Source organism: Camelus bactrianus, chromosome 1 (genome assembly GCF_048773025.1).
Source record: "Camelus bactrianus isolate YW-2024 breed Bactrian camel chromosome 1, ASM4877302v1, whole genome shotgun sequence".
NCBI classification, from domain to species: domain Eukaryota; kingdom Metazoa; phylum Chordata; class Mammalia; order Artiodactyla; family Camelidae; genus Camelus; species Camelus bactrianus.
The window spans coordinates 64,188,142-64,210,513 of NC_133539.1; the positions used below are offsets into that span (position 1 = coordinate 64,188,142).

General features: G+C 41.5%; 1 protein-coding gene across 6 annotated transcripts in view; it reads left to right on the top strand.

Moving 5' to 3' along the window:
* ATP13A4 (ATPase 13A4) overlaps positions 1-22,372 on the top strand; it is a 127,500-nt gene that overhangs the window by 19,195 nt on the left and 85,933 nt on the right. For all 6 annotated transcript variants that reach the window (XR_006726485.2, XR_012507596.1, XM_074365834.1 and 3 more), the window contains exon 2: positions 16,707-16,880. Coding sequence is in view for 4 of the 6 variants with exons in the window: in XM_074365834.1 (XP_074221935.1) it covers positions 16,707-16,880 (174 nt within the window). In the remaining 2 variants the exon portion in view is untranslated. The remainder of the gene's footprint in view (positions 1-16,706; positions 16,881-22,372) is intronic.

A 22,372-nucleotide genomic window follows, 5' to 3' on the forward strand; every position in this document is an offset into this window, starting at 1 on the left:
TATCAAAGATCTTGGCCAATTTAAGAAAAAATGGCATCCTGTTTTAATTTTTCCATCCAACCTTACACAAGATCAAAGTTTGGTATAATTCAGTTTGTTGGGGGCCAATTATCTGTAGGTCCATATGTTGGATGCTAAAATGTCAAGGTCAATACAAGGATGAAAAAGGCATATTCTTTCACCAAGGAACTCAAAGTCTAGGAACAGTATTGGCTAGTACATAGAGAGCACTTGCCTTGTATTAGGCATCATATAAGCACTTTATAGGCAACATGTTATTTAATTGTCACATCAACCCTGTGAGGTAGTTACCGTTATAAAACTCATTTGATGGAAGAACTATTACTTGTCTAAATGGAAATATCTCTTTCACTGTATCGATCTGCCATCCCTAGATACCATGTGCATAAGAATCAGCTGAGATACTGAGCTGGAGATGCCCTGGTCCTCTGGTCCTACCTTCAGAAATTTGGGGTGGTGTTTCAGGAATTTACATTTTTAAAAAGTGTCCATGTGATTCTGATTCATATGGTTGGAAGTCCCACATTTAGGTACACTGGTAAGATATTTACTTATGACTTTGAAATAAGGGCTATGTGATGATGGAGCAAGGAATCATTTTCTCTCAAAAGGCAGAGAAACTAGTTGAGGGTAGAGCTGTTTCAACTGTTTCCAGTGCCTGGTTTAGATGGGAGATTCTAATTCTCTACTTTCCTATCTATTTATTTAGCAAGAAAGAGTTTTTCCCTTAAGAAAAGTGATTGCTGTAAAGGTAAATCCATGGTAGTCACATGTAGGAAGGGATAGAATCAGTTAATACCTTTGGACCATGAGTATCCAGCCCTGCAGTCCCTCTTGACATGTCCCCCAGCAAATGCCTTTATGGCACCCATCTTTTCTCAGTCTTAGACAATAGCTAATCTATATCAATTGAACATGTGATGAGTCTCTACAATGTGGATGCTATGGATATAGATAAAGCTTTGTTCCTGCCTTCTAGGGACTAACACTTTAATGGAAGAAGCAAACATTTTATTCAACTAACTCAAGTATAAGTTCTACAAGGAACTAAAGTGATCTAAAGAAATACCTTTCCTTCCTTCCTTCCTTTATACCTTCCTTCCTTCCACCCTTCTTGAGTACTAACTATATATGAGTCCCTGTGCTAGGTATTAGGGCTAGAACAAAAAGTCCTAGGGCTGAATATCCAGTGGAGGATGGAGTTCAGTGGGCTGCTGTTATGACTGCAGTATATGCAAAGTGTTGTGAGAACACCAAGGAAGCTACAGCAAATTTCTGGATGACTTCAGTGAAAAAGTACCAACTGAAAATAATCTAGATGGACAAATCGGAGTTTACCAGCAAGCCCAGATAAGGTAAAGAACATTTTAAGTCAAGGAGGCACAATGTACCGAGGTACTGAGGTGTAAAGAAACAGAGCACATTCTATTCGGAGAACTAGATGTCGCTTGGCACAGTTGGTGAGCAGGGCGTGTGTGTGTGGTGGAGTGGGACAGGAAGAACAGAGAGGGGAGGCTGAAAAGATACTGTGGGGAAGGTTGGGAAGGGCTTTGCATGTCATTCTAAAGAAAGGGATTAAAGGGTTTTAAAATAGATGACCAACCATGCTGGCTTGCCTGGACCCTCTGGGCATTAGCACTGAAAACTCACATCCGGAGAAGGCCCTCAGTCCTAGACAAATTGGGATGGTTGGTCACTGTAGGAAGGAATTGAAAGCAGCTTTAGGAAGGTAACTCTGTAGCAGGGTGGGCAACAGTGGGGGCACAAATGGAACTGGAAACAGTGGCTCTCACTATGATTCTAGTGAGCGTAGACTGAACTAACAGAGTAGTGTCAGGGATGGAACAGAAGAGACCATATTTGAGAAAAATATAGGAGACAATCCATAGCCTTTGAACCAATTAGAGGAGGGGCAGAATGATGAAGGGAATTCCGAGATTTCTGAGTCATATAACTGGCTGTGTGGTGGTGGTGTGGATTCAGAGAGAGAAGAGGGTGTGACTAATGAGTCTGGTTTTAAACTTGTGATTAATTGTGATTGAGGGAGCTTTGTAGAAGGATTTGACTTGAATAGTACTTTTAAAGATTACTATGATTTTCCCCCCTAAGAGAAAGAACAACGAGGTAGGGGCAGGCATTTGCAAAACAAAAACAAACAAAAATTCTGCTTGAATAAAGCATGTTAGTGGATAAGACAGGGTATTACTAGGAATGGTGCTTAGATATAGGACACACTCATTTTAAGTACAACTTTGCCTGATATGACTCTGATTAGACTGAGGGAAAAAAGAGGAGAGGTCTTGTTTTGCTATAAATATAGGATAAGGCAAGGCTATGCACCTGATACGTCATGGATGGCACTGGGGTGCTACAGGCCCATTACAGGGATTCTTATAGGAATGTTCAGATGGTGTCCCCTGCAGCTTTAAGTAGCATCATCTACTCATCAGATCTGCACTGTGCAAATATTGTCATTTTTCTATGGATACTATTATATCAAAAAGATTTGGAAGCACTGTGCTAAGGAAATCCCTTCTTTGGTTTATAGTCAAGCTTAAATTGACATAAAATTGCACCTACATTTTTATTGGAATGCAAAATAACAAAACAAAAATTCAATTCTCTTTTTTCTTTCTGGCTCACAGACTTTATTCTTTCCCTAGCTTTACTGAGATATAATTACATATAACATTGTGTGAGTTTAAGAGGTACAGTGTGATTTATATATATATTGTGAAATGGTTGAGTTCTTTATAAACAGAAGCTTTGGACTTTTTTTTTTTTTTGACCATTTCCTTGTGAGATAAATGTTATTATTTCTTAAAAAAACCCATTAAATAAAAGCAGCCGAAGACTAGGTCATTTGTTGGTTGTCTTTGTGTAACATCTGAAATTGTGGGAAGGTAGCTATTAGCATTTGAACTCTTGCGGAGGCACTGACCATTCCATAAGTCATTATCATGAAACAGGGTAAGAGTGAGATTAAAAGAACCAGCAAAAGCAAGATGATAATCATGTAAGAGTATGTGACATTCTGCCTTTCTTTTATTGTGAAATATGATATAATATCTATATAAAAGTGCATGAAATATTTTTGTGCAGCTTAATGGATAACTATAAAGTGAACAATCACTAACTATTATCTAGGCTAAGAAATAGAATAATGCCAAGCCAGTTTGGAAAAACCAGTCGTAGTGGATATTAGTGGGTCCATCGAAAAATCTGAATATAGTTTGGGTATAAGTTTAGATAAAAACGCACTGAACCTGGAGAAATGGAGGCCAGGGGGTGAAAAAGCAGATTATAAAAGAGCAAGCATTTACAGTATGGCTTCATTTTGATAAAAGAAACAACATACATGCAGTGAGTTGTTAACTGCGATAACCTCTGGGTTGTGGGATTATGAAGTTCTTACTTGTTCTTTTAATTTTTATCTATTTATGTATTTATTTTATAATATCATATTTTAAAAACTGAAGTATAGTTGATATACAATGTTGTATGTTACAGGTATACAATACAGTGATTTCACAATTTTTAAAGGTTAGGGTATAATTATTCTAAAATGTTGGCTATATTCCCCATGCTGTGCAGTACATCCTTGTAGCTTATTTTATACCTGATAGTTTGTCCCTCTTAATGCTCCACCCCCATCTTGCCCCTCTCCCCACTGGTAACCACTCTAGTTCCTTCTCTACATCTGTGAGTCTGTTTCCTTTCTATTATATTCACTAGTTTGCTGTACTATTTTAGCTTCCACATGTAAGTGATATCTTACAGTATTTGTCTTTCTCTGTCTGACTTACTTCACTTAGCGTAATGCCCTCCAAGTCCATCCATGCTGTACACCAGAAACTAATACAACATTTTAAATCAACTGTACTTCAATTAAAAAGCAAGCAAAAACAAAGCCCATTTAAAATATGGGCAGAAGAACTGAAGAGATGTTTTTCCAAAAGAGGAAATGCAGATGGCCAACAGGAGCATGAAAAGCTGTTCAACATCACTAATATCAGGGAAATGCAAATCAAAAGTACAATGAGACAGCATCTCACACCTATCAGAATGGCCATCATCAAAAAGAACACTCGTAACAACTGTTGGCAAGGATGTGGGGAAAAGGGAATCTTTGTACACTGTTGGTGGGAATGCAAATTGGTACAGCCACCATGGAAAACAATATGGAGGCTTCTCAAAAACCCAAAAATAGAACCACCACATGGCCCAGCAATTCCACTCCTGGGCATATACCTGAGAAAAACAAGAACGTTAACTCAAAAAGATACATACACCCCCCTATTAACCGCAGCCGAGACACAGAAGCATCCTAAGTGCACATCAAAAGATGAATGGATAAAGATGTAGCATATATATGCAATGAATTAGAACTCACCCACACAAAAAAAGGATATTTTGCTATTTACTGCCCTTCATTCACTTTCTTTTTGCATGAAGTTTTTATTTGTATTTTCCTTTTTTGATCTTTAAAATTTGCATGTATTTCTTCTGTAACAACAAAAACAAAACAAAACACCCTGCAATGATGTCATAACTATTTAGCCCAGCACTGAATGTCACGAATTACCCTTTATCAGTTGGGGGTGGCATCCCAGGATATTTCAAAAAGGTAGATTCTCCCAAACAATTTTCCATTTTTATCGGGTCACTCATTTCCCCATCACCTGTCCTAATTTCATCATCTGCCACTTCAGTCCATTTGCTTGAGATTCCCCAGCAGAGTAAGAGGCCCCTTCTCTGTCTGTCAAAACCAGAATCATGCATCTTGGCTTGATGGTACCATCTTACAGAACTGTGAGAAACCTTCCCCAAGGCGATGCTCAAGTCTGAGTACCAGTTATGGAAGTGAATCAGGTAGTCTTGTCACCCTTGGGAAATCCGATGCTTGGCTGATGAATATGACACAGTGGTCAGGAAGTCAGACGGTGGCCTGCCAGCTCCCATTCTCCGGACCAAGCACAGGGCTTTCCACAGGTGGCATGCTCCCTCTTCCAGAGGACTATCTGATGGTCTCAAGCAGGTGGTCTGCACAGGACGATGGCAGCCATTTGCACAAGTGGTGCAATAGAGACCACTCTCTATTTTTCCTTAAAAGACTATTGAAAACTTGAGTGAAGACCACGTGGGCAGGCATCTCCATGGAAGGGATTTATGACCTTAGATGTGCACCCACGAGGGGTCACATAGATGCATGCTGGCCACATAGATGACGTTTGTGAGGTTCCTGTTATTGTAAGAACTATAGGTATCAAAATTGAGAGGGACTCAGAGATCATATAATTCATCTTCCTCTGTTAGTGATGGTGAAACTGAGGCCCAGAGAAGGGAAAGGGATTTTTTAATAGACTTTAGTTCAGACTAAAGCTCAGCCTTTCCCATCTCCAAGACGATGCTTTTTCTCCCCCTACTTGCAGGACAGTGCTGCAACCTGTCTGTCGGCTACGACTCTCACTCTCAATAAGTCTTAGCATTATTACTATGGGTTCAAGGACTTGTGTGCCCACCAAGCAATGACCAAGCCTCCATAAGCAAAAGTAGAACTCAATCATTTGAGAGTATTTAATAATAAATCGAAACCCATATGGTCACTGCCTAAGTCAGAGGATAGAACAGTGCTAGCATTCCAGATGTTTTTCTGGGGTCCCTTAACTATAACCCATCTCTGTCACCTTCCCTCAGTGTAGAGGTAACCTCTTACCTGACTTCTATAATTATTATTTTCTTGCCTTAAAAGTTTTTTTTCTAACCACATATGCATTCCATAGCAATGTTTTTGAAGTTTTTATAATTGAAATCAATCACGTATTCTTTTGTGTTTTGTTTCTTACACTTATTTGTGAGATGTATTCCTATTATCGCATAAAATTAGAGTTGATTCATTTTCAATTGCACCAGGATATATTATTGTAAGACTATACTAAAAAACAAAGTCAGTTTCATTGTGGATGGACTTTTGGATGGTTTCCAGTTTTGAGTTTTTCTTGTTCATATCTCCTGGGCCACATGTGCACACATTTCTGCAGAGAAGGTTTTCACGAGTGGAATTGCTGGGTCACACCGTATGCATAAATTTCACCTTGCTATATAGTGCCAAACTGCGTTCCAAAGTGGTTTTAACAATTTGCCTCTCACCAGCAATGTTAAGAAAGGGCTCCTCCTTCCAAATCAGGGTGGTAACCATTGTTCTAGGCATGCTTTTACCCCACCTCCACTATATGGTAAACATTTCAAGCCATCTCAACAAGAGAGCTTGGTAATAAACATAGTGATTGTTGAAATGATTTTTATCTACATAATCTGTTGTTTACACATCGACTTGGAATGGAAGATCAATATATTTACACGGATTTTGTGTTGTTTGGACAGATAGAAATGGAGTTGTTCTGGTTGGGAGGAAAGTGTTTGTGTGTGTGCGTGCATGAGGTGGGTGACCGGGAGCTCAGAGTACCACCTTCCAGGCTTTAGCCCGGTGTCTGGCACAGAGTGTAATTATTAGTAAGATTGCCTGAAAATGAAACAGGCTTCCCCAGGAAGTAGAGTTTGCTTCATTGCAGGTGTGGGAGTCCCATGTTGTGAAAGAAATGCAGGAGCAGATCATCTCAGATCCTGCCCTCTCTCAGAATTCTTGTAGCGTATTTCCCTCTCCTTCATTTTCTAAAACTTGATGGTAAGTGACAAACAGTAATACCTGAAGCTAAAGACAAATCACACCACTTGAGAATACAATTTATTGTCGATACATTTTCCATTGATCAAAGAGTCTAACTTTGGGAGGAGATCATGGCTTTTCCGGTCCTTTCTCTCTCTGTGTGCCCTCGTTTGAGAGTTCTCCAAAGATCTCAGATCTGTTCTCTGAAAAATGGTGTTTGACTGGACATTTGCTCAGAGTCGTCAGACGCTAACAGTCTGTAATCGCCATTTTTGGCTTCTCTAGTTAGCAGTCTAGTTGTATTCTACAACATTATCAGAGCCATTTGTTCACTCAGAAAATATCAGTGGGCCTGTTATGTTCCAGGAACTGTTCTCTGTGCCAGGGATCCAGCAATGAACAAGACAGATCAAAACTCTGTGCTTGTGAAACTTAGATTCTAGAAACAGCTCACACACACACAAAATAAACAAATAAGAAAAGTATCAGACAGCGATGAGGGCTGGTAGAGATTTTAAAAGGATGCTGTGAAGAGACTGACTGGATGGCTTCTTTAGCCTGTGTGCTCAGGGAAGCCGAGATCTGAGTGATAAGGAGGGACCAGCCATGTCAGAGCGTCCCTGAGGGCTTATCAGTTAACCTTGAGTCAAACTGCCCTCTAAGAACAACTTGTATTTTGAGTGGCGCTTTCATCACTGCTGTCCCATTCCATTGTCAATAACAGTTTTCTGAAGTAGGCATTATTATTATTATTTTTTAGGTGGGATAGTGATTTCCAGTTAAAATTAGTAAGTGACAGAAACAAATCTTGAACTCAGTGTTTGGTCTTTAAATGTAGCTTTTCCCCTGTTCTGCCCGGCCTTGGCCCTTTCTTCAGTGGCGGCTGCCCAGACAGGATGGGGTCCCAGACGCTGATCTGTCCGAGCCCCACTTGTCTCACACTACTCAGACATCACCAGCAAGAGAGGTTGTAGTTCTAGCATTCCACGGGAACCTAGAAAACTCCTCTTGCCCAAGATGACCAGACCAGAAGATTAAGATGTTGCCTGCAGAAACCACTGTGTGGTTGCTGGGTGGAGTCCTTCCTGCCTATTTCCTCTCTCTCTCTCTGCAGTTCGAAGCTTGCGAAAACCTGTTTGAGGGCAACCTAAGAACTTGTCTGGGCGGTGCATCCATTAGCTCAAATGTGAACAATCAGCAAGAGTTCAAGCACTGTCCCTGGTGACACCTGCCAGTTGAGAATTTCAAGGAGCTGGGGTGGGAGCGTCTTTATGAGAGGCTTCTTGGTAGAATGAGTTTCCACTGTTACCTACAAGCTGGGTGACTCTGGGGACTTTCCTTAACCCCCTGGAAACTTACCTTCCTTATTCTCACCCACACGGTTGTTACCTTCTTTATCGGGTTGTGAGAGAATATGGAAAAATATATATTCAGGGTGACTAGGAAATAACGAAAGTTATTATTCACATGAACTGTGTGTTTTCATGATGTTCAGCTGAGTTTGGGTGGACAGTTAGCCATAGGGCAGGGTGTCACCACCCTGTCTGCCACTGATGGGTGGGACAGATTCCTTTTCTGCCAGCCAACAGGTGTGACAAGGAGGAGTTTCCACAGCCCATGCTGGCAGCCTTCTGGGCTGAGAAAAGGTTGCCTTGATTAGGTCAAAGGACCCCAGGCATTTCTGTTTTTCCTGTTTCCATAACCAGAATGCCGCCCAGCTGGTGACTTTGCCTGAAGACCGCAGCTTTAGGGGAGTCATGGGAAGTCCACTTGCTGGCTGTAGAGGGGGAAGGATGTAGGTGCAGCTTTGAAGTGTTCAGCAGACTTTCTGGGTCAGTGACTAGCTGGAGTAGGGTACATGTCCTGAAATCCCAAAGTCCCACCAAAGGTGCATTATATGGCCGTAGAGTATGAGGTTGATTGTAACATCACAGTACATTGACCTGTAGTTACCTTTTATTTTTTTTGAGTTGGCCAAAGATCAGAGGGAAATTTTATTTATTTAAAATTTTCTTTTATTGAAGTATAGTTGATTTGTAATGTTGTGTTAGTTTCAGGTGTACAGCAAAGTGATTCAGTTATACATACACATATATACTCCTTTCCAGATTCCTTTGCTTTATAGATTATTACAAGATATTGATTACAGTTCCCTGGGCTATACAGTAGGTCCTTATTGGTTATCTGTTTTATATATAGTAGTATGTTTATGTTAATCCCAAACTCCTAATTTATCCCTCCTCACCCTCTTTCCCCTTTGGTAGCCATAATTTGTTTTTGGTTTGTAAATAAGTTCATTTGAATCATTTTTTTTTTAGATTCCACATATAAGTGATATCATATATTTGTCTTTCTCTGTCTGACTTACTTCACTTAATATGATCATCTCTAAGTCCATCCACGTTGTTGCAAATGGCATTGTTTCATTCTTTTTTATGGCTGAGTAATATCTCATTGTGTGTATATATGTACATGTATATGTTACATCTTCTTTATCCATTCTTCTGTCGATGGGCATTTTGACCTGTAACACCTTAAACTGACATTTTGTCCTTGAATACACTCCATGTTTCCAGACTTTGTACCTTTGATCACTTTCCTTCACTTGGAGTGCCCTTTCTCATCTGCTTCTTTCCCGACTCCTGAAGTTCTAACAACTGTCTCCAAGTCCACCTCAAGTAACAATTATCCTGTCAAGCTTTTCCTAATTATCATCTCAGTAGGATATCACCATCATTCTAAAGTGACAGCATGTTTCCCTCTGTGCTTTTCACATGACACTTCATATTTTCTTAATCATATTTTTTCCCTTTATTAGGTTTTTTTGGGAGGGGGTTAATTAGGTTTGTTTGTTTGTTTATTTAATGGAGGTACTGGAGATTGAACCCAGGACCTCATGCATGCTAAGCAAGTGCTCTACCACTGAGCTATACCCTCCCCACTTCAATCATAATTTTTAATCTATCACCTTTCCTCTCAGCCTCTTGAGGGTGGGAAATTTATCTCTGGCAGATCTACCTTACCCATGACTTTAGACACAGTGGGCAATTTGAATGGAACTGAAGCAAAGACACCTTGAAGACTTTATGCTGGGGACGCAGCACCTAGACATTTTGCTGAGGAGTTCCTCGGTCCTGGGCCTGACAGTGCCACCATGCTGTTTCCCAGAGCAGTTGTGTGGGGTAATGCTGTATGAGCAATCTAGGAATTATTGGCCAGAGAGGTGGCACTCCAAGGCTAGGAATGAGAGAGGAGTGAAATTGCAAAGCTGGGAATGAAATTAAGTGACAGTCCAAGTGTCTGTCACAGGACAGCAAAAGACAGCCAGGCCACCAGACTTCCAAGGGTCCCCCTCGAGGCTTGTGGGGGACACCACTCAGTGGATGTCAACACTGTTAATGGAAAATGGACTCAGCTGTCAAGCAGTCACTGTTGGAGAGTATTTCTAACATATTTTAAAAATAGTTTCTTTGTAAAGCAATTTCCAAGACTGAGAAATTAGCACAGTTCACCCAAAGGTAATTGTGAACACACTCTGGGCCAGAGCAGGAGCCTGTGGGGCAGATGTCCAGATCAGTTTGTCCCTTTCAGCCCAGGCCCTTGGTTTGTCTCTGTTGAAGGTGAGGAGTTTGGGAAACTCAGTCTTACCTTTAGCATCTTTTCAACTCCTGGAGAAAGACAATAAGGAGGAAGAAAAAGAAAAACACTTGTTCAAGAAACCTAGCCTTACAAACTAACTTCAGTGTAATTTAAATGATGGGACAGTTAAAATTTCCTAATCGCCCATGGGGCAGTATCTGGGGGTTGCTGATGCTTCCTCTTTTTTTATCCCCACTACCTTGATCTAATTTTTAGAGTCTCCAGAAACAGGCAAGGACTATGGGAACCAGACATCACCTGCTCATTTAAAGGGGCCACCTCTTACTAATTCCAGCTGATTCTTTCTTTCTTTTTCCCCCAGAACTTCAGGGGCTCACAATTAGATTGTCCATAGTTTTTGGTTCATGACATACTCGTTATTTGCCCATGCTGGATTCCATTAATTTAGTTAGTTGCTTAATTCCTTACAATAATGCATGACCCCACCAGTCAAACAGAAGCTAGAATTTTGACCGTGACCTACATTTGACAACTTGGCCCCTCTTTCTCCACCTCAGCCCAATAGAAGTAACTGTTTGTCCTGTACCACGTGTTCATCACTCCCTTCCTTTCCATTCTATGTAGTTTTCTTTTATCTAAGTGTATCCTAAAAATAATTTTTACCTTTTAATTGTTTTTAACTTTATAAAAAGATTATCATGCCGTTGCAATCCTGTACATTGGTTGTTCTCACTTACTGTTATATTACTAAGTCATCCCGGCTGTCGGGCACTGCTGGGAGTTGATTCTTTTGAAGTGCTGTACCAGAGCCTGTGGTGGGAACACACCACGCCATGCTGCATCATCTTCTCTCACTGCGTGGTGTTGGGTTAGTTCCTGGGCTCCTTTTACGTGTTTCCTGGAGACCTCTAGTTGATTCTTGTGGTACAAGAGTGTGGGTTTAGTAGAGTCACAATTTTTGATTTATTCATTTATTTTTATTGAAGTATAGTCAGTCTACAATGCTGTGTCAATTTCTGATGTATAGCATAATGTTTCAGTCATATATATATATATATATACATATATTCATTTTTCTTTATAGGTTACTAACAAGATACTGAATATAGTTCCCTGTGCTATACCGAATAAACTTACTGTTTATTTTATATATAGTAGTTAGTATCTGCAAATCTCAAACTCCCAATTTATCCCTGATTTATTATTTTTTTAAATGGTAGAATTTTTATGTGAAGATAACTCAGGGACCAATTTGAAGTTTTTAAGAAATACCAGGCTAACAGGAAACCTGTCTTCAGGCCATTCTTTTTGAGCCTCCAGTTTAAGATTTTTGGATTAGGTCATCCACGTTGAGAATTACTCACCTGCATCTAGAAGTTAAATTAACTTAGAGGCCACTTAGGAAATCATTCTTTGGCATGAAAGAGTGGCAAAAAAGAAAAGGACTGAGGCAAAAATTCGAATCAAATTTGTGGTTAAGATCAGCAGTGAGGTCAACTGCATTCCTTTAGCTTAATTTGTGGCGGTTGTGTGGAAATTGCAGCAAAACATTCTCTTCACGCACCAGGTTTGGAAATAAGGGGAAAGAGATTATCTTTAGGGAGGTAAACTTTTAAAAAATGAATCACTTACATTTTCAAATATTTAATGAAGCCAGTCGAGAAAAGCAAAATCGTCTTAAAGAGAATAAATGGCTCCCAGGCCAACAGGATTTGATAGTAATTGATTGAATATACTGAAAGAAGTCATGTCAGTCAGGGAGTTAGAGAAGATTCCAGAGCCCAGTTTAAGCCTTGTGTTTACATGAGCTCCCCTGGCAGGACAATCACAGCTGTGGAGACGGTGCTATTGGGACGATTACAAACTCTTAACATCTGCACATCTGCTCAGTGTGGCCGGTGCATACATCTCCCTCTCTCATGATGTTCCAACCTCTGAGCCCTGGGTAACTTGAGTCTTCCCTGTTCTGCTGGCAGCCTCTGGGACTATAAGACTTAGAGCCGTTCTCAGGACTTGGTGGGCCCCCAGGTGATGATACCACCTGATGGAGCTTCTTGGAGTCCGCCACCACTCCGCTCTTGCTGTCCCCCTCTGGGACCCCACCCCCCCGCCCCACATTTCCATAAGCCCCAGTCTTCACACTTCCTCTGTTCACTAAGTACTTACTTATTGCCAGGCCCCAAGGTCACGTTCTTAGTGTAAACTCTGAAAAATCAGCCTGGATATAGCCTTATGAACCCTCTAATACATGGTCTTTTCTAGATTATGGGAACCCCCTGAATCTCTACGAAGAACTTTAGGTATGTGTGTTCTTGGGGAGAAAGTCTGTAGACTCTTAGGGGGTTCTTTTGGCTAAGGTGGCTTAGACCGTTGCTTCGAGGAGCAAAATTTGACTTCTTGAGCACGGAGGTTCTGCAGGGAGAAGGCCTGTACACCTGGAAGCCAGACTTTAAGCCCTTAGGGATGCAAAGGCTGTAGATGCCCAGGGACAGAGGGAGGAGGAGGATGTGTGGGTCGGCGGGGGCTAAAGAAAGGGACAGCACGCTATTCGGTAATGCACGTAGACTGCCATGAGGGTGATATTCTTTGGACATTTTCCTAACATTTTTTTTTTTTTTCTGATTGATTTCTTTTTATGGGAGGGAGGAGTAGGTGGAGGGCTAGGTAGCAGGGACCGTTCCCTTAAGCATTTTCAGGGACATGGAACGCGCCCCGTAATGCAGGAAGGAAATTGCTATGGGGCAATACAAAACAGCACTGTACTAATTTTTGCAATTTTAAATCCAGTAGCTATTAATAGCCCCTGCAATGCAGTTAACTCCAAGTCAGTACAGTTCAACTCACTCCAACAAGCAATAACTGAATGCTCTTTGTCCACATTATTTCAGCTTTTCTATTGAAAAGTTCAATAGGTTAACGGGTCATGAGCTACTAACTGGTGGTGTCATATCCACAGATTGAAAGCAGGTAAGCTTTTAGAGTAACACTGTGGTATCATTAGGGGATCTTCCCTGGCTTGCCTGGAGTACTTCTGGTCTACCTGCACTGTTTTGGTGTTACTGCTAATAGCACCCCATTCAGATGACAATTTATTTGGTCGCTCCTCTATATAACTCTTTTATTGCTCTAACCTTATTTAATTTTTGTCTGTTTATTTGTTTCTTGAGCTTCCTATTAAACTAATGAGCTTCCTGAGGCTGGAAACATTTTCTCATTCATCTCTGTGTCTAGCACAAGGATGCGATTTGGTGGACACTTAAAAAAACATTGAACTGAATTTAAATTGAACTGAAATTAAAAACAGAATAAAGAAGAGCCTTAGAGTAGAAATAGTCAGCTCACATTGTCTTCCATGTGCTGTCAAGATCTGGACTGGAGGCCCAGGTCTGAGTTACTATGAGCCTTGTGCCTTGGGAAACGTATTTAATCTTTTGCAACGAAATGCAAGTGTGTGTAAGGTGCTTAGTGAAAAGCTTTTAAGTGCTCAGTCAATGTTAGGTTCTGTCATTGTTTCCAAATCATTAGTTGCTAATAATAACTATTACTAAAATAACTTGAAATTCCAGCTTTCTTAGCTGGAAATGGAAGGTAATAATTCCTGCTTTATTTTGATAATGAACATGAAGACACTTTGGAAACTACAGAGAGCTCTAATTGCATAGCCTGTAAAAGAAGGCAGGTAACAGAGAGATTGATGCTCATAGAACCAGCATAACTCGGGCAAATTATATGGGGACTCAGTTGAATGGCAAGATAAAGAAGCTTTTAAATATTTTTAAAAGATGATTTTTTAAAATAGGGCCAGGTGGAAAGGGCGGGTAGAAGGTGATCTGTTCCAAAGTGTAGGAACATGATAAAAGCACATGGGAATAGATGGTGGGATGGACTTGGGACAGATCTGGAATTTAGGATTGGGACCATACTCCATAAGGGTCTGACAAAGCATTGCTTCCGGCATGATAAGGGGACAGAACCATTCCAGCCTTGGCATCTGGGGAGCAACAGCTTGAGTATGCATGTCAGGATTGACATGCTACTTTGCAAAATCAGTCAAGAGCTTGTATTTCTGAGGTGAGGTGAGCATTTTATCAAAGGCACGCCAGATGTGGCCGAGAGCTGAGAAAAACATTCAGCACCTGCGTGCACTGCTAATAAGAGGAAGTAACCTCCTAATTACATATGAAAGCAGCTTTCAGCCCAGAAGCACAGAAACTTTTCTGATAATATATCTTCATCAAATGAGAAAGAGAAGTTGGTGGCTTTAAAGTTACATGTTCCAGATCCTTCATCCTAACAGGCAATTCTAACAAAAGTAGAACTGTTGACACTAGGAATTCTTAGATCTAAATGCTGATAAACCCAGGGGTTGAATTTCAGGTCTATGTTCAGGAAATGGTGAAGTAGTGGGAGCAGCAGCAGTGGTAGTAAATGCTTATGTAGCATTTATGTATAGTAACTCATTTAAATGTCAGAGCAGCCCTGTGAAGTGGGTACCATCGTCACCACCCGCATTTTATGGGTGACAAACTGAGGAATAAAGAGGTTAACTAACTTGTTCAAGGTCACACCCAGGAAGGGGTAGACTAGGCTTTGAACTCTAATAGTCTTCACCCAGAGAATGTGCTTTTCCCCCAGGCACTCTGCTTCCTGTCAGTTGCAGCCATTATAACCAATATAAAGTGCACCTGCAGCTTATTGGGGTAGAGCCTTGGAACTCTGGCCATACACTTCAGGGCTGGTTTTCCATTCTGTCCCAGGCTTCACTTGGAAAGAAGAAGTTTGTCCAGATTATAAATTTGTTAGAGGTCAGACTCTTATCTTCTTCATATTTGTATCCTCCAGGGTCTCCTGACCCCTCATAGCAGCTGCTCGGTAAGCACGAGTTGAAATAAATCAAATCGTCTCTATGGTTTCCCCCCACCCCTCGACATAACATTCTTTTTGTTACTGAACAAGAGAGGAGGGTGGGAATGCATAGCTCTACCCCAAACCTCCAAAGACAAGTTAGGATTTAGTTGTTATCTTCGTGTGGTCAAATACTTTCACCAAATCCTGACTCCAAACTCAAGACCTGGTTCTTGTACCTCCTGCCCACGGTGCTGCTGATCCCAGCCAAGGGAATCATTCATTGCTGCTGCTGCTGCCTCATTCTTCTGTCACATGGCTCGTGGGCACCTCTGTGAAGGCTGTGGAGCAAGCACAAGACTTGGAGGCTGACGGATCTAGGTTTGAACGTTGGCAGCAGAACTTGCCAGCTGTGTGGCCTTGGACAAGTCATTACATGCAGACTTTCTGAGCTCAGCCTCATCATTTATGAAGTGAGGGTAACATTATCCTACTCAGGGGATGCTTGAGAGACTTAAACAAGATAAGGATGGGGAGGAATAAATTAGGGGTTGGGATTAACAGACATTCTCTCTCTATATATATATATAAAATAGCTAAACAACAAGGACCTATTGTATTGCTCAGGGAACTATATTCAATTTCTTGTAACAACATATAATGGAAAAGAATCTGAAAATAAAAAATATACATGCATGTATGTATATAACTGAATCACTTTGCTGTACACTTGAAACTAACATTACAAATCAACTATCCTTCAATTAAAAAAAAAAAGGAAATAGTAAAAATACAAAAACAAAAAAACCCCAAACCCCAAAGATAATGTATCACGTAGTATAGGTTTGGCATCAGAGTGGTCACATGCTAAAATTGTAGAAACTGAATTTCCCAGTTAGATTCCAACTTCTTGGAGGCCTGGGATCGTGTATTACACTTTGCCAGGAGTCTTTCTCCCCACTTTTGTAACTAAGCAGGACCATGTGGGGCCTTCCCAGGACAGACCCCTCCCCCATAACCTCTGCTGTAGCTCCTCTCTGAAGTACCCACATAGTAATATCTCATGTATATTTCCTGATATTTCAGATGCTTAAAACCACCAGCAAATGAGAGAAAATGAACTACTTAATGATCGGGAGCGCGTGGCCCCAGACCTTCTGGCGCCTAGGGGTTGACAGTGTTGACCGCCCTGTTACCTCAGCGCCCACCAATCAGAGAATTGTGCACGAGCTGATCACGTACCCTCAACCCCACCTCCTTTAAAGGCCTATGCTTTGCTGAAACTTTTTGGGGAGTTCAGGATTTTCTTGGACATAAGCCTCCTTGTCCTCCTTCCTCAGCTCTGTGATAAACCTTTCTCTGCTCCAAAATTGGACGTTTCAGTTTGTTTGGCCTCATGGTGCAGCGGGCACATGAACTTGCATTCGGTAACCCTTTTTCCACCCCTCATTCTGTCCTCCTTTCACCCTCCTCCACTTTTTCATTCTCTGCCCCCCAGTTTTATCGCCCAAATTCCAGTTTGTTCCTTTGTTGTTTATTGTGCTTATTCGGGATCATTTTGGTTCTGTCCCAGGAGATATTTGGCTACCGGACTCAGAGCTGCCGGAAAACCCTCTGCCTTGCCGGCTCCATTTTCTCCTTTGGGATTCTCCCCTTGGTGTTTTACTGGAGACCCGCTTGGCACGTGTGGGCAAACTGCATCCCGTGTTCCTTGCAAGAAGCAGATGTCGTGCTGCTGAGGACAACAGTAAGTATGTCCCCGGTCTTGTACCTTGCGGCCTTTTCCCCCGGACGTCTTGTGATGGGATGGCTGTGGGGAGAGGGGCGCAGGGCAGGCGGCAGCTGGAGGTTCCAGCCTTTGGTTCTGTCACAGCCTTTCATTTATTTACCAAGAGTTCAATAATTTGTGTATGATGGGATTTCATGAAGAAGACCTATGTCACAGGGTAGTCCTTTTAAAACTGTGATTTTAGTGAATATTGGAGTAGGGAATAATCATGTTATTGGCTAAAAGTAATAGGTAGTGTGAAGGGAAGTCAGGCTCCAGGCAGTAACATTCACACTCATTTTTCCCCTGCATCCTGACATATCCATGCTTATCCCAGCCCTCCTCCAGTGGAGCATCCCTGGGGGAAGGGAGGAAGGAGAAGGGGGAGGAGATGGGAAGCAACCTCCCCCACCCGGCAGAGGATACAGTCTTCCACAGCTCCTTGAGGGAGCCACGGTTCTTGGTAAGGGTGTATTACATCCTGCAGACGTGCTAGGGTAAAAATGCAGCCATCTTGTCCCCGAGGTCATTGCCCTTTTCTGCTAATACCAGGTCCTGGTGTCAGGTGAGAGTCCCTATATTCTCTTTGACACTGACACTCATCACACTTAGGCGATGAGCACTGTTCTTGCTGGAGTGTCAGCTCCACAAGAGAGGGGACCATTTCCAACTTGCTAATTGCTGCATCCCTAGATACTGCACGGGGTACAGATTCCATAAATGCGTGGTGGTTGACAGGCTAAAGTAGATATTCCTCTTGATAAGAGTCAAAGTACAGTCTCACAGAGGACCCATTTCTGTCTGTCTTTTACTGAGTGGGTCTCCCAATGCATCAGCCCAAAAGACCCAGAACGACAACCCAATTCTAGATAAATCAAACTCTACTGGCTGTTAGCTTTTTTTATGTACAACAACCTCTCTAAACATTTTCTTTATTGCAGCAGGAGGAGAGGACAGCAACTAGTCTTATAACTGATGAAAAAACAAAAGTTCCACAATTCAATCTAACGGAGTTGGGGCTAGACCCCAGGGAAACTAGGACTGGGATGAGGTTTGTCTTTGTGAACTTGGCTTCCCTGGGGTCAGCCCCACCCCTTATTTCTGGATCTTGGTCACTTCAAGAACCACCTATTCTATGCCTCAGCTTAGCTGACATATGAACCATGACACAGGTGACAGCTGAAGCAGTTCCTCCCAACTTCAACTATAATTTAACTCGGATTCTTGGAGAATAAAGTTCAAGACCTTAAGAAGGCTAGATTCTAGTGGAGTAAGAGCAAGTCATATTGATGATGTTAGGCTGCCTCAAGCCATAGTTCATGAAGGCTCAGGGAATCTGCATGAGAGAAGACTGCCTGGTGCTCACCAAGGAAGACTTCGTCCTTTGATGGGGAGGAAATGGGGCCTGGAGAGGGGACACACCCACACTTCTTGGTGAGAGAAGACCTAACCAGGACTAAGTTGCATTTATCCCAGCTCCTAGTTCAAGGCTGTTTCCCATGCAACTGCACCGAGACCAGTAGTTTCCAAACTTCCACAGGCATTGGAATCATCCAGAAGGTTTCTTAACGTAGATTGCTGGGCCCCGTCCCCAGAGTTTCTAATTCTTTAGATTTGGACTGGGCCTCAAGAATTTGCATTTTAAGCCAGTTCTGAAGTGATGCTAATGCTTCTGATAAGGGACCCTACCTTGTGCAACACTGCCGTAGGTAGTCCTCACTCCCATTTATGAGCTCATTTGGTCCTTGGGAGACAAATAGAGGCCTGGATATTTGCTATATGGCTCGCCAATGTATATTTATATAGTTTCAAGGAGAACGATTGATATTTAGCGAAGTGTTGTAAGTGGTCCTCTTACACACAGCCTGAGTGTCTTGCTGGAACAGGGGTAGAGAGAGATTTGTTTTCCGGGGCTCAGGGTGGAAACATAAAAACTAATGTAAAACTACATCTTTGGGATCCTTTCATAGATCAACCCCCTCCATGTGAACTTAAGGACCTATGAGAGTCTTAATTTTGGGCGTGAAAGGAGGATTTGGAAAATACTTTACTCTACCCTGCAGTTACTACCATTTCTTCCAACTAGTTCTCAGAGGGCAATGCTTTTGCTTCAACAGAAACAACCTCAGAAACAGAAAAGCTTTCTGCCTTTCAGAATGTGCCCCCAGACTCTTCTGATGGGAGAACACCTGGTCGGCAGAGCTGTAAGCTCTGAGGTTGCTAGCAGGGTCAAGGCACAGACAGAAATAAGAGGAAATGAAGAAGGAAATGGCAAGGAAGGGAGCAAAACGAAGGCAATGGAGAAGGAAGTAGGGAAAAGGAAAATGAAGAGGAAGGAAAGAGAAAGAAAGAAAGAAGTAGTAAGATACAAGCTACTATGTGTAAAATAGATAAGGAAGTGTATATTGTACGGCACAGGGAATTATAGCCACTATTTTGTAATAACTTTCAATGGAATATGACTGTAGAAATACTAAATCACTATGCTGTACACTTGAGACTAATATAATACTGTAAATCAACTGTACTTCAATTAAAAAAAAACCTTAAAATTTATAAAGAAAAAAGAAAGATCTGGCAAGAGTGAAAGAAGTAAAAAAGGGAAATGGTGCATTTTGGGTTTTGGAATCCAAAGTTTTGAACTTCTAGTCTTAGCACCTTAGATGTGTGATGTCCTTTTTTTTTTTTTTTTTTTTTGCGGGGGGAGGTAATTAAGTTTCTTTACTTAAATTTTTTTTCTACTGGAGGTACTGGGGATTGAACCCTGCACCTTGGGCATGCTAGGCACCACTCATTCTACCACTGAGCTGTATCGCCCCCCCCCCTTAGCTTTTTACTTAAACTTTCAGGACCTCAGGGTCTCTATTTATAGAACAGGTCTAGTAAAATGCACTTGTCCTTTCTTGGTTTGGTGTGAGGATGAAGCGAGATCACATATGTAACAGCCATTCACAAACTGTAAAATGCATTATCAAAGACCATTTTGATTGTGTGTGTGTGTGTGTGTTTGTGTGTGTGTGTGTTGTTGCTCAAGCAGCTCCACATGCTTGCTGTATAAAAGGGCTTTGCTATGGACCAGAAGCACCGATGTCTAATGGCCCTACTCATCTGGATGCTGCATCCTTCCCTCACTAGCCAGGAGCCCTGGCATTTCCTTCCAGGACAGGAGACATGGAGAAGGCGTCCTGTAGCTAGGAATCCCCAGCCGTCATCCGTGTTCAGTCAGGTCACCTCTCCTAGTTGCATGGGGTCAGCTTTGCAACTGGACCAATAGTGGAAGGATTCAAACAGGCATAAGTGCCTTAGGGGGCTGCGTTCCATTCTCCCCCCTCTTTCTTTGCCCTTCTCCCTTTCATTGCTCTCTACAAATAATCAGAGCTATTGAAATCAGCTTCCATCTTGACGTTCTCATCTTGATTTCAACTTTAATTTTTAATTACCTGCTCTTGGGCGTCAGTTTAAATGGATTTGCTATGCCAGAGACTCTCCAAATAAATGAGGTGCTAAATTAGTCTTTATGTAATTAGACAAGAACTCAATTATTTCAAACACTTTTACTCTGAGAGCCTTAGATTAAAATAAGCTTTGGGCACCAATAGTTTAAAAGTCTGCTGTTAGGTTATTTGCATTAAAATGACACCTGAAGAAAGACATTATCTGAATTATAATAGCTGGACAGTAAAGATTTCCCAGGAAGAAAGACTGGGTGACTCATACCTGAAAATGTGTTGCATCTGTTTTTCATGTTATTAAAAAATCAGTACTTGGTATTTATCATCAATCTCACACTAGTAAGATTACAGATCATTATCACAGATACTGATTAGGTAATCATTTCTTAACACTAAAAAAAATAGTAATGTGATATACCGACTCGAAGTCTTTAGCACCCAGTTTATTTTCTGCTCCCCTTTTCTTATTAAGGACCTCTAAGAATGAGATTTTTCCAAAAGATAAGAGTAATTACATTTTTATTTTATAATGTAAAAAATGGCATTTTATTTATTATTCATCTACTTCTGAATTTTAACCAATATCTGGAGGATGCCACATTGCTATGCAAATAACATGATTTGCATTCATTGGCCTCTTTGAATTCAGATGCTCTTGATGATTTCCATAGTTTTCATCTTTATCATGATTACAAATACATTTTTCCCTTCACTGTCATTGTATGTCGCGTGTTGCCAGAGGCTCCCGAAGTGCAGAGGAGAACTTGTGATGATGGGCTATTAGGCCTGCCTCCGGGCATTTCATTCCAATGCTTTAACGGGGAACGTTTTCCCTTGTTGCACCTAAAGATGTCGTGCAACGGGCTGTAGTTTGAACACTTAGAAATCTGGCAAACCGGCCATGCACATGGCATGCAGAGTCCACCAGCCCACCAGACACTCATCAGCCACCAGTGTCTGTGTTCATGTTTCCTGGATTCCTGCTTCCACCCCTCCCTTCTCCTCTGCAACCTGGTCTCTCCAAGCCCAGGCTCCCCACATCAGCATCATTTTCTAAGGGAACCAGATACTTTGTTTTGTCTATGTTTTTACTCATAAAATTTCTTCTGATATTTCCTATCTCCTTCCTTCATTCGTTCCCTTATTTATTCATTCAGTAAGTATTTATTGAGCATCAATTATGTACCAAACATTGTGATAAGCACTGGGAATACAGTTATGAACAGCCATGGAAATCCCTCTTCTCACACAGTGACATTCTGGAGAGGAGTCAACTCATACACACACACACACCCTCTACACAGTAAACGTACAAAGTAGATGTTCTATCTCTACTTACTAAAACCTACTCATTCCTCAGCCATATACCACCTTCCCTATTAAATCTTTGTTGATCCGTTCTCTGCCCTAATTCCAGAGGGAATTAATCACCTGTTCATTCTCTTTTAGCTCTGTATTTTTAACTGACTGCTGTAATGCTTTCTGCAGTCTGCCTTACATTAAAATGCCATTCATTTTACATTTTATAAAACGGCATCTCATTGATTATATTATTTGATTCCCATAACAACCCTGGGAAATGGCATGCTCATTTTTATTTTACAGATGAGGATACAGAGAGGACAAGTGAATTTGCAACCTTCTAAGTGTCAGCCAGGATTTCGTCCTCCCTTCCTTTCTCCCTCTTTCCCTTCTTCCTTCCTTCATAAATTTGATGAGCACAGGTTGTATGCCAGCCACACCGCTAGCTCGTGGGTAGGAAGTGGGGGGAGTATGACGGTTAGGAAAATCTGGGTTCTTGACTTCATGCAGTTCATCAGATCTCTACACAAATAAATGCAAACCTCTGACTGTCATAAGTGGTACTTAGGAAAGGTTCATGGTTATTGTAGGATTACAGACAAGGGATATGACTAAGTCAAGAAAACCAGGAAAGGCTTTTCTGAGCATCAGAGGATGGTAAAGAATTAGAATGTGATGGTGGCTGGTGGGGAGGAGCACATGGGGAATGGTCCAGGT